The sequence below is a fragment of the Platalea leucorodia genome (genome assembly GCF_965183815.1).
Source record: "Platalea leucorodia genome assembly, chromosome: 3".
Classification (NCBI taxonomy): domain Eukaryota; kingdom Metazoa; phylum Chordata; class Aves; order Pelecaniformes; family Threskiornithidae; genus Platalea; species Platalea leucorodia.
In genome coordinates this window covers 32,160,691-32,176,830 of record NC_138825.1, presented here as the reverse complement: position 1 = coordinate 32,176,830, position 16,140 = coordinate 32,160,691, and the positions used below count along the sequence as shown (strand labels likewise).

The 16,140-nt window shown below is 44.0% G+C and overlaps 1 protein-coding gene across 1 annotated transcript in view; it reads right to left on the bottom strand.

Annotated features, from left to right (window-relative positions):
• Positions 1 to 16,140, bottom strand: part of TTC7A (tetratricopeptide repeat domain 7A) — a gene marked incomplete at its 5' end in the record, with an annotated part of 175,886 nt that overhangs the window by 41,207 nt on the left and 118,539 nt on the right. Inside the window, 2 exons of the mRNA XM_082307008.1 lie at positions 4,984 to 5,118; positions 12,496 to 12,593. Of these exons, the coding sequence (XP_082163134.1) occupies positions 4,984 to 5,118; positions 12,496 to 12,593 (233 nt within the window). The remainder of the gene's footprint in view (positions 1 to 4,983; positions 5,119 to 12,495; positions 12,594 to 16,140) is intronic.

The window sequence follows — 16,140 nt, the reverse complement described above, 5'->3', positions numbered from 1 at the left end:
CAGCAGGGGAGGGCCCGGCCGTGCCCTGGGCTGCTGCCCGGGCGCCCGCTGTGCGGCTGTGCGGCCGTGGGCCAGCTGGGGTTGAAGATTCCAGCCCACTGGCCCCGACGACACGTTCTCGTGGAACAAAGCCCATCTCCTCTCACACAGCTTTTTCCCAGGAACTGGCCCATACGGCATAAAATAAATAAATCGCAAGCGTTTTGTGAAGGGGAAAAAAAAAAGTTCCTGCTGTACATAGCTCAGGGGAGCAGATGTTTTTCCATTAGCTCACTGTTCTCTGCTACACTGGCTCTCTTTACATTTCTTGTTTGTGGCATGTTCATTGTATTTTTTTCCTAGGGTAAACTTTAGCACGTTACTGAGACAGCAGGTAGCTTGCTCCAGCCCCACTGTGAGCACATGGAATAGTTATCCTAGTCATTTTTCTTTAAATGCTCCTTTAAATTAGCCTTAGGTCTACCTGGTGAGGTTCGCAGACTGTGCTTAGCAGGCATTTAGCCAATCTTAGATCAAATTACCAGACCTACTTTGCTGCGAGTGGCCATATTTGGTAAAGTATTGGGTTAGTCAAGAAGCTAAATTGTCAGATATAAAGTACTAGTAAAGACAAACAAAGTGGACATTGTAGTTAAAAGTAAAGCTTAAAATAATATAGCAACAGGAGCCGGAATATTAGAACTCTTATTAAAACTGGCTTGCAGCATTCTAAAACGCTCCGTATAAATAGAGCATACAGTTATTACTGCCTGGAAATATAATCACACATACTTCAGATAAGAAATCACTCAAAGAGTTACCCAAAGAGCTTAGAACTATTAAAACTATTTCTTTTCAGTACTGACATGCTTTGCTCTCTGGGTCAAAAGTGATCTTATAAAAATGTCAAATGAAGGTAAATTTTGGTCATAGATTTGAACCATTTGAAGTACACTTTCCTTAGCCAAACAGCGTGATTGTATTTTCTAAACAGAAGGGAGTACTGGCATGATCTTAAGAAGGAAATGAGGGGTAGAAATAGTTCCTAGGTCAGACATTTCTCTTGGTAACACAAGCAGTATTATCACCAGTAATCTCCTGGATTCCCCTTGCAGCTCTTCCTGCGACAAGAGGTGGAAGGAGTTAACAAGCTTTACCAGTGCTGTGGAAGTTCCTCCTCTCAAAGTTGAAGTCTAGTTCTCAGTCATGAAAAGTAGAACAAAGAGGGAAAACGGGCACATGGATCGCATAAAGACCACCTCTCCTGGAGCTGCACCACAGCAGCATGAGCACTGCAGCACCCTTCCCAAGTACTCCTTGAAATGACCTGTTTCTCAGACTTGGGGCCAAGAATAATGTTTGGGCTTATTAATGTTAAAGCCTAATAAGACAACTCTCTCCTTTTAAGAAGCCATTACATTTCAAGAGGACTGGGAGGTTATTGTTAAAAGGGACCAGACAAGCTGTGTTAATCACAGTCTTTGCTGCAGAACGCTTGCAAACAGAGTATGCCTATTAGTGTTCCTCTAAGCATGCCTGCTGCATGGAGTGGACAACCTCTCTAGTCTTTGGGGACAGCAGACCATGTACTCTTCCAAAGCTAATTGTAACTACCCACAGGGAAAACAGTAAGATACGGAAGCCCACTGAAGAAACGTGCTAAGTTCGCTGCTGCAGATGACTGTACTCCCAGCTGGTCCTACAAGAGATAGCTGGACATAAGATTAGCAGTGAGAATTCACAGTTTTACTTGGATGTGTGAAAGTGAAGAAGAGGACCCTTTCTAGAGACCACAGATCCATCAAGTAGCTCTTTAGTTACTTACAGTAAGCTACAAAAAATTAGCTTGTCAATGTTCACTAGGCACTGCTGCAGGGAAAGCCAAGGTGCAGCATCCGTCATGGCGCAGCACATTTGGACTTAGCAGCTGCACTTCCAAAGCTGCTGCTTTATAATCTTCCCTACGTAACTGTGCTGGTCATAAACCCAAAAAAGTTACAGATATAAACACTAAGTCTATGCCCTCTTATGCATGAGATAAGTATCTTTATCGCAGGACAAAAGAGCTTAACTATTTGCACAGGGTTCACAGCCTCGCTTCCCTTCAGCCACTGTTAGAAGAATGCACATGTTCTCGTGCACTAATTGTGAGACCCATTAGGAGCACAACAAGTGCTCTCCAGCTCCGAGGGACTGAGGATGCTTCTGCACAACAAGGCAGGAACTCCTATTGCAGCTGCAGGTGGAGGGCGATACAATTCCCCTACAGAAGCACCATCTGATAGCTACCACCCACTAACGGTCCCCTTGCAAGCGTATGTGCTGGCTTTGTGGCCTGGCCTGGCTGCTGGAGGGCTGTAAGAACAGCCTCACACAGCTGTGGGATAGCTGGTTTTGTATGCCTCTTTCCAATCTAAGTGCAGAAAGCTCTAACTGGATCAGTCGGTTGGTACCATTAGGTTTCACGCCCTGGGATACGAAGAGGCACGGGAACTGTAATGGCTCTAATGGAACCCAGACGCGATTGCAGCCTGGCGCTCTGAATCCATACCCACACACAGAGACACGGCCAGTTGCGTCCTGTTAGTGTCTGAAGAGGATGGATGCTTTGTTATAAATTTACTGTAGTATGAGGTTAGGAAATTGTAACAATTTTATCTAAAGATTTATGATTCACGCGAAAAAGGTTAAAGTGTTAATGACAACAAAAACAACAATACACGAGTCATTTCCCAAAGGCAGATTAACATTTTTTCCTTTTAGAGATAGGACACTGAGGTATGAAAAAGTTAGGCAACTTGCCTAGAGTCACAAGATGAGTCACTGACTGAAAAAGGACAAGTCCGATCTAAACCTGATAGAAATCTACAGCATACTGCTGCGGCTCTATCTTGAATATGACAGGACTCCGGATGCAGGCATCAGAATGTTACTCTCATCGCCTGTTGCTTTCCACAGCTGTTAATTTTGGGGTGAGCTGTAACACAAAAGCATGTGACTACCTCAACTGTTTTTAACCACGCATTTCTCTCTAATTTGTTGTTTATAAAATGTCTCTATTTTGGAAGTTAACTTCTTACGAGCATACCAGTTCCTCCCCTCCCCTCCTTCCAGACGGGAAAGATTCTAGTACAGAGGGTCAGTGATACCCTTTTGGACTATTCCACTCACTAAGCCCAGTGTAAGATCCGACCCACTTCAAAGAACTTCTCTAATTATTCAGGGGCTGTGCCCTTCTCTGCAGAGAGTAAAGACTACCCCAAAATACCTGCTTCTCTCCTCATCCCTCAGGATACCAGAACACATCGACTTTCACACTACTGCAAGAAGAGAATGGGCAGTACCTCACCAAGAGCTCATTAAGCTGCATCCACAACAACGACTGACTTCAGTAACGAAATTACAAAGCAGTCACAGTACGTATTTTCAGAATATCAATCCTGATTCAAGGCCAGTTAAAAGTAAGCATGAAACAAAACAAAGATTTAAAAAATGATAGAATAGGACAGAAAAGTTACAACTTATAAAAATTAATTCTATCTAAAAGAATTAATTGGCACCTTTGAGAAAGGCACTTGATTTACACTGAGAAGTAATCATAGCAATTCACAGCTAGGTCACAGCAAGCACTAGGTCTTTATTGTTTTTGTCTTTTCACAGAGCAGCAAAAATGTAAACTGCCTAGAGCTATCTGCAGGATGATGGACAACAGACACCTGACTTCTCATCACAATAAACTCCGTTTTTTTTGCTCCTCACCAGCCTCCTCTGCAGCCTTAAATCAGGAGCATAAACTGAATAAAGCAAAATCTTGCTAGTGATTTTGAAGCCCACAGCACATCACTGAAATTTACATACAAAAAAGCCATTAAGTGAACACGTGTGATTAACTTAAAGGATGATGCATTCCATAAGGTAACTTCTTTTGTTCTTTAATAGTTAGTCAAATCGTAACAAAAAGAATGTCACATATTTTGTACCAGAACTGATGTCTAATTGGTAGGAAATGGCCCACAAAACCAGCTATAAAAATCTTTGCTGAGAAGCTGGGTGAGACTGCCAGGTTTTATATGAGAATTGTCAATTGTACAGATTAGCTAAACGAGAATTTGAAAGGTTCTCCTGCATACAGAATAGCAAATTATCAGCAAGGTTCCAGTGGGCTCTGCTTTTTTTTTTTTTTTTTTTTGCAAATGGTAGCAGATACATTTAATCACAGCTCTCAAATGTAATTTCAGGCACGCAACTATGGGCCCAGTTGTGGAAGAAGAGCTGTGTCTCTTTAGAGCAAAATTGCAGGGTCAGAACTCTTTCTATCAGTCCTGAAATGCTGGAATGCAAATGGTAGAATGTGTTGTGCAACTCTTCCTCACCAAGTGTCCTACATAAAACCCCTTCACGAGTTTGGAGATCGCCTCTGAGTAGAGTTCCTTCTCACTGTTCTCTTCTCTCTTTATGTGCTCTGCTGTAGCACCTCTGCATGAGTGTCTCAAACTGGCATACAACCTACAAGTCCTTGGGAGATTCAAACAGTCAAGGATAAAATAAGTGCAGGACTCGCACTTTTTAATAATTTTCACCTAAACCTCAGCAAAGATTGGAAAGTTCCCAGTCTAAATAACATTTACTACATGGTTTGCCCAGTCTTATTACAGGGAAGCACATAGGAAAATGAGAATGAAAATAACTGTCCCTACCATCTATCATTTATTAATGGAGAACTACCTACCCTCTTCTTTTAAAAGCATATTTTAGCTATGACTGAAGTTTTCTGTGTGTTACCGACAAATAGAGGTGAGCTGAAAAAATCGCACTACTCCAGTGGGTTTTTTTGTTATATTGAATCAAATAAGTGGTAATTCAAAAACTGACTGGAATAGACAGGCAGATTTTCTGCTGGAATAAGGTGATTTTCAACTACTGATTTCAACTACTCTGTTAATACTTATGTCATCTCATTCACCACCAGAGAGAAAAAGGAACTCCAGGTGGTCCCGGACTTACCAGCTTGTAGCCAAATTTGTTCAAGAGCTGTCCACAGCTGCATAGGTCCTTGCTTCATTGCGCTGCTCTGCATAGTTATTTCAGACATGGCCTGTTCCAGTCTTGATGCAGCAAGGGAAGAGGCTCGCTGTGATCCTATGGACCAAACAAACAAGAACAATAATGCATTTTGTACTTCTTTGGGATATTTCTTTGACTCATTAAGGCAGCAGGTCTGATTCTCCACTCACTGCATCAGTTTTATGTAATAAGAACTCCAGTGAATTCTGGCGTGACCAACTGGAGAACCATGTTTTATAAAAGGTTAATTTACTGAAAAAAACCCACTAAATTACCCAAGGGCTGCAGCTCAAACAAGCGAATTAAGAGACAGACAGTAATTTTATAAAGGTCTGCTTAGCATTCATCAAGGAAGCAATTGTATTTTGCTCATTGGGAAAGCAGAGCTCTACCATCAAATATTTCCCGTGAATACTTGTTGGTAACCTGTTTTGTAAGCACACTGTCACCATACAATTACAAAATATCGTCCACTAATGTAAAATCTTAGTACAGCATTACAGAGTAGCTTGGCACCATTCACACAGCACACACATTTCAAGTGACTTCAATATTGTTCTACTGGTTTAGAGGCACCGTGGTTTTTCATTTAACCTTGGGGAGCAGAGAGCTCAGTGCTTTGACTATATTAACCTTTAGTATGCGCTGTAACATTTACGCAAGAATAAAGTATTTGGCACCCACATCTCTGGGACAAAACATCACATCAAAAGCTATTCCCAGGAAGAATGCATGGGCAGAGACCACATTCTCCAGTATATCAAGTGGGATTATACTGGTGAGCTGACCTCTCAGAAGGGTACCAAGAGGATAGTAACAAAATAAGAAGCTACAAAATGAGATTTCAGAGTTGGCTTTGTAAAGCTTTGGGAAATAAATATTTTAATATACATAGGTTTAATGTGACTTTAAGGTTGATAAGCTCTTTCTCTGGAGAGCTGCTGTGACTTAAGCACTTGCTCTGATTAGCATTACTCTTCCATCTATCCTTACAGGCTGACCTTGTAGACCACAAGATCCTGGAGTTAAAATCCCGCTTTCTCTCACTACAGCCACCCTGAAGGAGCTGCAGAGCCTAGGAACAGGTACTCAGAGAAGCTGGGATGGCTCTGGGCAAGGGAAGGGACAGAAGGGCAAAAAACCTGTCACAGGGCATATGCATTAAGTGGTCTCTCTGAGATGGACAGCATGCTTTTCCAGCTGGAGCTTGCTGAAGACAGGGTTGCCAAACCACACCTTCTCGCCAGCAGGCCATCATTTGTGTCCAGGGTGCCGGCAGGCAGACCAGCACGGTCCCCTGGCCGGTGCTCCTCTGACCGCTGAGCTGGGACCCAGCCTTCTGCCAGGCGCCGGGAGAGGCACATTTCCACCCCGCGCTCCTTCGACACCGGCGCGGTGCGCGGCAGGATACAGCCCGCAGCTCGTACCTCACCCGCGGCAGCGCTGACTGCCCCGGCGAGCGTCACGGCTAGGGAGAGGCCGCAAGTGCAACTCAAAGCCTAAAACTGCTACGGGAAATATTTGTCCCATTATCTCACCGCTAACTAATGTCATTCATTTTAAGCAGGAGAACTTCAAAACAGCCCTGCAGCGCAGGCGCCTCCCACGGCTCTCTTGGAAAATGCAAATGTGCTCTTCCTAGATGCATTTCTTAAATTCCTACATATTTTCAAAGCCATTCCTGATCTAATGTTCCAAGAGATGACAGTGCAGTAATGTAGCAATTACGGCTTTAATGGTACGGTAAAAGCCATTCTCCTTTCACTGAGAATTTATTATATTTAACAGTTTATTTAACAAATCCATCTTCAGCCTGTTTCACTGCACGGGATTCCTCCCCCTGCCCTGCCCACTCACGCTCCTCTCCCCTCATCCCTCCCTCCACCTGGGAGAAATTTGACCAAAACCCCCAGGAATTCAAGTCAGACAAGGGTTGCTTAACACAGGGAAAACTACCACACACTCACCCCCAGCCATCCAAAACACCAACAGCTTCTTTGCAGTGCAGAGGCAACAAGAAAATGGCCACGTGAACAGCCAGTGATGTTATAAGGAGCGCTGTGAAGTTAGGGCAGACCTCTTGCTTTCTAGATGGGCAAACTTGGAAAAAACTACATGGGCTTTAGGGATTTTGCCGTCAGCCTAACCAGATTCTTGTATTAGCACTCCTGATCACATTAGTATGCCTTGAAAGCAACTTGCCGTATTACATTTCTCTGCCAAGACCGCCCTCTTTCAGAGAGGCTTTCTGGAGCTGTGTTTCTTGCAAGCACCCGTAGGTAATGCTGGTCTGATTGCATGAGGTGGGCAGATGGGCTGGTGTTTTATTCACATCCTCACAGAGCTCAGAGAAATCCTCTTTTCCTTGCAAGTCAATCCACGGAGACTATGTCACTGTAAGGCACCTTTGTGCATTTTGGAGAGGTTCACATGCTGCTGTGAGGCTCAACAGCCACTTAGGATCTACTAAAGCATCCTTCCCTCACAAAGCAGGCTTTACAGGAATATCACTATGAGCTAGTTGCATGTGGAGGAACACAAGTTAGCTGCCCCTCTTCTTCTCTTCATTAGCTGGGTAGTTGCCAAGAGGGGAAAAGCCTGTGATTTGAGACTGATCTTACCCAGTGCTGTGAGCTTCAATCTGCATAGCCATAAAAAGGGAACCCAAGTTATTTAGCAATTTACAGTGGAGGCTCTTTGCATTTAACAGCCTTTGGCATTCCAGTCCTTTTATGTTTATTTTCTTTTCCATTTCAGCTTACACAAGGAAGCAAACCACACTAGGCAGAGACCAGCTGATCCCTTCCCATCCCTGCCCATCCTCAGACACAGATACGTTCCTTGTTCTAAACACACACACACCAGATGATAATCATAGAATCATAGATTGGTTTGGGTTGGAAGGGACCTTAAAGATCATCTAGTTCCAACCCCCCTGCCATGGACAGGGATACCTTCCACTAGACCAGGTTGCTTAAAGCCCCATCCAACCTGGCCTTGAACATTTCCAAGGAGGGGGCATCCACAACTTCTCTGAGCAACCTGTTCCAGTGCCTCACCACTCTCATAGTAAAGCACTTCTTCCTTGTACCAAATCTAAATCTACCGTCTTTCAGTTTGTAGCCATTACCCCTTGTCCTATCACTACATGCCCTTGTAAAAAGTCCCTCTCCAGCTTTCTTGTAGGCCCCCTTCAGGTACTGGAAGGCTGCTCTAAGGTCTCCTTGGAGCCTTCTCTTCTCCAGGCTGAGCAACCCCCAACTCTCTCAGCCTGTCTTCACAGGAGAAGCGCTCCATCCCTCTGATCATCTTCCTGGCCCTCCTCTGGACTCACTCCAACAGGTCCATGTCCTTCTTATGTTGGGGACCCCAAAGCTGGATGCAGTAATCCAGGTGGGGCCTCACGAGAGCAGAGTAGAGGGGGAGAATCACCTCCCTCGACCTGCTGGTCACACTTTGTTTCATGCAGCCCAGGATATGGTTGGCTTTCTGGGCTGCAAGCACACATTGCTGGGTCATGTTGAGCTTCTCATCAACCAACACCCCCAAGTTCTTCTCCTCAGGGCGGCTCTCAATCCATTCTCTGTTCAGACTATATTTGTGCTTGGGATTGCCCCAACCCATGTGCAGGACCTTGCACTTGGCCTTGTTGAACTTCATGAGGTTCACACGGGCCCATCTCTCCAGCCTGCCAAGGTCCCTATGGATGGCATCCCTACCCTCCAAGCATGCCAACTAATAAGGCGCTCTCCATCCCCGCCCATACTGACACATTTGCTACTGCTATTCTTACCCATCTCTGCTGGACCGCTCACAGGAACGCTCCTTAAAGCTTGTCTGCCCGCGTAATACTCTGTAAGAGAAGGTCTTTGCCAGCTTGGCCCTTCTGGACTGCAAGGGGCTCAGCCACAGCTCTGAACCTCAGGCAAGCAATAAGGTGACCCTGGGGGTGGGCTGAGGGCTACTGGAGCCAGAAAAGAGTATACCTCTAACACATGCCATCTCCCAAGAGAGGAGGTAGGCATGTATCACACTGGTATCATTCTGACCTCAGGGTGGTGGGGGGAGCCGCAAAAACTTCAAGCGACATTAAAAAAAAGTCTCTGAATGTCTCATTATAAAATATCTCTCCCTAAAGAAATGTAGATCTTTATATGCTAAAAAAACCCCACAAAACCTGTCTCACAGAACTTTAATGTCATGCCTCAAAATACATGCAAATGTTGGCATAAGAAGATATCACATCAATTTGTTATTTTAGTGCAGTCTCTTTCTCTTTTTAACAGCTCCACTAGACAGAATATAAACTTCACATTTTACAATAAAGCCCTCCACACATTTTTGAAAGAAATCATAAAAATAACTAAATTGATTTTGTCGTGATGAGCTCTGCATATAAGCCATACAAAATATATCTAAACAATTTTAAAGCACTGTTCTAGGGTTGTTATAAGTCCAAGAAGGACCAAGTTTAATATTTTGCATCTATGAAAAAACTGCTATCAAAATAGAAATGTACCTCAGTAGATTTACTAGGCTTATAAGAAACACAGAATTCCCTAGCCTAAATCACTTCAGGCAAGAGCATTATAAGATAAGACTAAATCAGAAAAAGAATGAAACAGCAAGGCAGCTGACTGATATCAGTGAATTTAGCTAGGAACACTGCTTCAGTTAGGAGAAGATGAAGAAAATAAAGAGGAATTAATCTTCCTGGCAGCAAACCTAAAATTCTGGCACAGCAAATAATCTCATTGTGGTCTGACTGAGGGAGAGGCCAGTGTCAAACCCGGCCACAGTAATCTCCCCTTCAGTGACGACTCCAGAGATCAGAGAGCGCCTGTGCATTACAGCGATACTGCCGCACGCTCCCGGGGGATTTCACGATGGAAACCAGAGCCTGTTCCAGAACGATGCAAAAAAAAAATCAGACCTCCTCCCTTCTTCAAAGCAGGCAGCCACAGCCACAGCTCTGGGGAGGCACAAGGGTGAGAGGGGCTAGAGCTGTACTCTCCAATCTTACCTCCTGCTGTCTTCAAAGAGGCTCCCAGCTGGGACAATAGACCCAGCTGCCTCCTCTCTGCAGATGGAGAACAGCAGCACCTAGAGCCTGCAGGGCAGCGAGCCACAGACCCTTGCTGAAAACAGCCCGCGCCAGTCCTGCGCTAAGGCGGATGGTGCAATTTCACTACGAGCCCCATCCTTAATGTCCATTGTGGGTGCAACCCTGTTAGCATGGAAACCTAGATTCTCAAAGTGGAGGAGGAATACATTTCTTGGCTAAAACCAAACTGTATTCAGTGCAAAACACTTCATGTGCATGAAAAGCTGGTTGAAACCTTGTTCTTTACATTAATTTGCTCTTTCTGGCAGGCAGTACCATGGCATACAGCACTTTCTGCTGAACTACAGCTGCTCCATTGCACGCTGGCTACTAAAACTGGGCTAAGCGCAGGCTGGAACAGGTACCCAAGCCAGGTGCTTTTTGAGGAGGGCACTACACAGAGACCAAATGTGCCTGAGCTTTGCTGTGACGCTGGAGGAGGTGCTGCAGGTGTGCAGCATAGGAGTGAGCAGGAGGCAGGAGTCTCAAAATCTCAAACCATGCTGTGAAGTGGCTGTAGCCCAAACCTGGCCACACTCCTTTCTCCAGACAGCTACAAAGCAAGGCAAGAGATCTCCAGAAAAGCATGGGACCCACACCCAGAATGCCCTTTACATACCATTAAGCACCAGCTAGAGCTGAAGGAGCAGGGATCAATCCAGGCTCAGCCCCCCAGTCTAGGCATCATAAGTCACTCACTGTTTCAGCAGCAGATTAGGAATTGGATGGATAACAGAAGTACCATGGCAAATAATATTTTTTGGGTTTTATTGCTTTCCTAGTAATGCCTCGTGGTTGATGGATTCTGCAAACTACCTACAGTGTTTTCCAAGCCATTTTCATATATTCAGTGAAACTGAAAGTCCATTTTACTGCCCCACATCAGGGATGACATGGGATATTTCACAAATCTTCACAATTATCAGTGATGACTATCCTAAATGATTTTGTATCACCGGGAAACTTCCATGTCATATCCACTCCCTTTTCCAGATAATTTTTAATGTGCCAAACAACACATATTCATTTAGCAGATCCTCTTCATCTGTTTGCGCTGAATTTGGCCTGTTCTCTTTAACTAAGCCGAAGAGTATAGAACACTGTCATATAAACAATAAGAAGAAAGACCTATACAAAATACAGAGACTCATCTCAGCAAAGGGTAGTAAAAGGGAAATGGAATAAACAGATTAAAAATTACATAAATATGTGTGCATAGAATCAGTAAGATTACAATGTCATAAATATAGACCCTAAGGGTTTAACACTACAAACAAAAGAGCAGACACACTGAATAATGTTTTGATGTTTGTATGCTCAAGACCTAACCCTGCAATGCTTTTTAACCATTGGTGGGTGTATATGGGGGTTAAACACACATAATTTAATACAAGTCATGTACTTAACACATAAGAACTTGTCCTCCATCTCAGCCATACGCGCTGAGCACGTGACTTCAGTTTTACCAATTCCAAATGTTCAAGATTAAGACTCAGACAAACCCTAATTCCCTAGCCCCAAAGCATGAGGCTTGTTTAAGAGTTAGGTTTTTTTAAAAAATAAGCTTTCATATTCTTCTTGTCCAGTTTCTGAATCTGTGAGGTTCATTTTTTTGCAAGTGTTTCTCTACATACACAAGGGTAGAAAGTTGCTTCCCTAAAAAAACCCCAAATTAAAAGGCAAGTTTCTCACATAGTCACCTGATTCTGAGAGTTACGGTTTTAAAGGAAGCACCAACTATCACGAGACTTACGATAAAATCACAAGTCAGCAGCACTCTCTGAAAGCCTCCTTTCCCCTTCCTGCCAAGATTAGCTTTGCTGTCTCAGTTATTTCCATCTGACTGTATCTGTTACTGTGAATGTGTATTTACCATATAATAAAGCATTACAAGGTTTATGTACAAATCCCAAACCAAATCACCTTCTAATAGGAACTGACACTCTCACTCAGCTTTCCAAAATCACAATAATAGCTGGCTTGATCAGGACATCTAAAAAGGATTGGGGGGGGGGGGGGGGAGAAGGAGGAGGAAAAAAAGACTGAATCTTACAGTTCTTGCAGAAGTATATTGAACTCCAATCTAATACCTTTCATGCTCGTCTCAGAGCTTTGTAAAAGAAAGCAGGAACCCATATCTTCATTTTATGCATGGGGAAGCCAAGGTACAGACAAACCACAGTGACACGTTCTGCAGCAGAGATGGCCCTGGAGACAGATCCGGACCGCCTGCCCACCAGCCCAGCAACACACACGTGCACAGCCCCACCCCGCCAAAGAAAAGAAAACACTCCTCTCTCGCAAAAGCATGCATTTAGGATGGGAAAGCACAAATCTTGTTTCCTCACCAGAATCGGTATCATGAGCATCTGGGAGCGTCAGATGCATTCCGTTATGCTTTTTGATCACTGGTGTTTCGGTCACACTACTTCCTTTGTCAGAGCCACTGTAAAGAAACAAAACTGTGTTACCTGCCCACCTTTCAGCGGAGAGACAACATTGCCCTCGAAGCAAGCAATAGTCTCATCTAGCTGCCACTGGAAGTGAAAACTCAAGCTTTCCAGTTGCAGGCAATCAGCTTCTTGAATGCGTTGTTTTAACACCTGCACCCCGCCAATGGACAGGAAGCTCAGAGACACAGCGCCCAGCAAGGGCTCCAGGGCACATGCTGGTATCGGTTTATTGGGCTGTTGGGAGTCTGTGCAAACTACTGGATGAGGAACATAAAGCCGGACCAGAGGAGGCCAGCCAGCAGCCCCAGGCCCAGGAAGAACCACCATCCCTTGGGCTTGTCTGCAGAAGGATTTGTTCACAGGTCTCCTGTGCTGATCCTTTTGAAACAGACCAATTACCACCTTCCATCCAGGTGCTAATTTCTTCATTTCAAAGGGATTATTTTCTCTTCCTCCACCTTTGTTCTGTTCAAACAGAGGAGGAAGATAAAAGCTACCACATAGCACTGCTTTATGAAAGGAAGACTATCTGGTCTGCTCTTCTACTAGACTTCTGTCCTCACAGGAGAGTTCTTCCAAGGGGAAACTCACGGTAAAAAAAAACAACAACAACAACAAAACCCCAAACAAACAAACAAAAAAAAAACCAACCCACAAAAACCAAACCAACCATGTGCCTAACAAAAAAATCACTTAACACGGATCTCCTTAGCGTTCCTGTCACCACATAGTCTGCCATCCCCCAAGGATCAGACGGTGATGATATCTCCTCTCATCATCCATTAACGGACAAAATATCAAAAGGAGAAGTGACTGCCCTGGCTACTTTTTCTGGCACACTTCCAAGCCTGCAGCTCAGCCTTTGGATAATACTCCTCCCAGGAAACAAGCTGTCACAGAGTTGTGATTGCTGTGGATGCCCTGTCTTCCAGTCTGATCAGTTCTTTGGTAGGGAGTGCACAGGATTCCCTTGAATTTGCATTAATCTAGCAGAAGAATTAGCTTGTGACTGCTATTTGGTTTTAAACATCATTATCCTGTTATCACAGAAAAGAATAGCAAAAGATAAACCAAGTCTTGTCCTTCCCAGCTAACAATCTAGGACTGAAAGCCCTTTACTGTCATTCATCATAGGGGTAATCATATTTACAATAGCTAATTAACCTTTTACTTGGGCTTTGGAATCAAACACTACAGTTTCTGTTAATGGGGCCTGAATTCTTGGACATTTGACCATTTGCACAGATCTCTGGCCTTGACCAGGCCTCCCTGTCTTCCATACTGTTTTCCACACTCATTTGAGGCTATCACATGGTGACGGATGCAAAGGAAAATTAAATTCTCTGTCCTGCACCTCTGCCTTGCCTAGCCAGGATTAGCCCAAGTGTCATTACCCTGACTGGAGGCTGCTGGTGGAACCGTAGGGGCATTTCTGTCTTGCTGGTGTGTTACATATGCAGGAACAGAGCAGCTGCACTTCAAAATATTACTCCCATGAGGTGAGCGCTGCTTTGATGCAGCATCTATCACCACAAAGTCACCGTTCAGGCACACAGCTGAACGCTGGCTTATACGCTATACTCCTGCACAAAGGACAGGTGAGGAGATTGGTGGACGGTGTAAGTTTGGCCACAGTAAAAACTGACCACAGGAGAGCATCATTCAGAGAAGGCTTGATGAGGTGGCCTCAGTTAACAAAAATGCATCTCAACGCAGTCAACAGCATGGCCTTTTAACTGGAAAACCAGACTGAAATCCCAGCCTGAAAACCAAGCGGTCTGCATTGTGCAGAACAGCCGCTCCCAACAGCTTTATTTGTTATGCTGGAGAAGGGCTGAAAATGAACTGCTCCTTCAAAGCTGCAGTACAAGGCCTTCAGCCAAGAAAGCTTCTCCATGCACCACGGAAGGGACAGCAGCCAGATGATTTGCCTTTCACATACGACACTGGAAAGGCTGACAGTGGGACACGTTGCCACTCCACTGCCCATGTTTTTAAAAGGTAGTTGAGACAGTGCATGAAATGCTCACAAAAATTGCTGAGGGAAACACTTGATTGTGAGAGATGGCAGAGGCACCAGTTTATCAGCGAGAAGACAAAAGAGGACTTGAGCATGGCATATGAATAGCTGCCTGGGGAGAAAATATTGGGCCCTGAAAGACTCTTTAGCAGAGTCATAGTAAGATTGCAAAGCTGGGAAACTTAGGCCAGACAAATGCAACCAAATGTAACTAAAGTGCAATTTAATTGTGTGGGTGATTAGCTACTGATTGAACTAGTAGAGAGTATTCAGTGCAACAGCTCTCTACTTCATGCAAATAGAAGCTTCTCTTTTCCAAGAGGCCCTAAAAAATGTCTGTGCCCAAGTCTCACTGATAAGAATTCCCCTTAAGTTCCTTTGCAAGCCCAACCCGGAATATTTTATGTATTTGTTAGCTGATACTGCTGAAATTTGCTTAATACAAGGGGCTTCCTGGGTCACTGAATCCAGTCTAAAACTGCAGGTGCCAACTTCATTCTTGTTACCCTTCAAGCAGTACTTCCCAATATAAAATGCTTTATGACGTATTTTTTGAGAAAGCCAAAAAGTCCCACTGGGAATAGCAGTGAAATACACATTAGAGTCCCTAAGAGTAAAAGCAAAGCAATTTGTTTTGTTTAGACTTCTCTGGCTAAAGCTTATCAAAAGCCTATAAAGCTATCACATCTTGGGTTTTTAAACTATAACAGCCAAAGCACAGCTTGGGATCCGAATGCAGTCCAAATTTTTTTGTCTGTTTTCCAATGTACTCTCTTCAGCCTCAGGCTTGCAGCTCCCCCTTGCAAGAGTAAATCTTACTCAGTCCTAATTGTTCAGCATGGATTTGACCAGCTTTATGAGGACTACTCATGGGTATAAAGATTATTCATGTGAGAGGTACATGACTGAATCCTTAGCTAAAGAGACTAAGGCCTAAGGAAATCAATAATTCCAGCCTGTAAGAGACCATTTCTCTGCTGCTATGTAAATATCTTGATTTTTGTGTTTGGTCTGCTGGTCGTTAGCTTAACCAACAAGGAATTACTAATAATCCCTCAAGGACAACTTGTATATAGACATGTGTCATTCTGTACATATACTTCTGATGTTTATAAAGCTTATGTAAACGCATACAGAAATTGGGTGACAATGCAAGATTCATCAGTCTGCTGTCATGACTGTTGCCATCAAGCATGCTGTCCTTCCCATGAAACACAACCTCTATGGACATTACAGGTGAGAGATAAGTACAGTCTTGCGATAACATTCCCAAGACAGTTGTACAGTGGTAGCATTACTGGGACAATATCCAAAGGGTATGGGAGGGAAGAAAACCCAACCTGGTAACTTTCACACTTTCTAAACTTTTCCTTTTGGAGGGGAAGCAGACAAGAGGGAGGGAACAAACAGGGAACATAGCACTATTTAAATGCAGATTTACTAGGACAAGGGAAGGGAGAAAGATGCTACATTCTTCACTCCTTTCCTTGCCCAGTTAGCACCAGGCTATGCAACCAGCA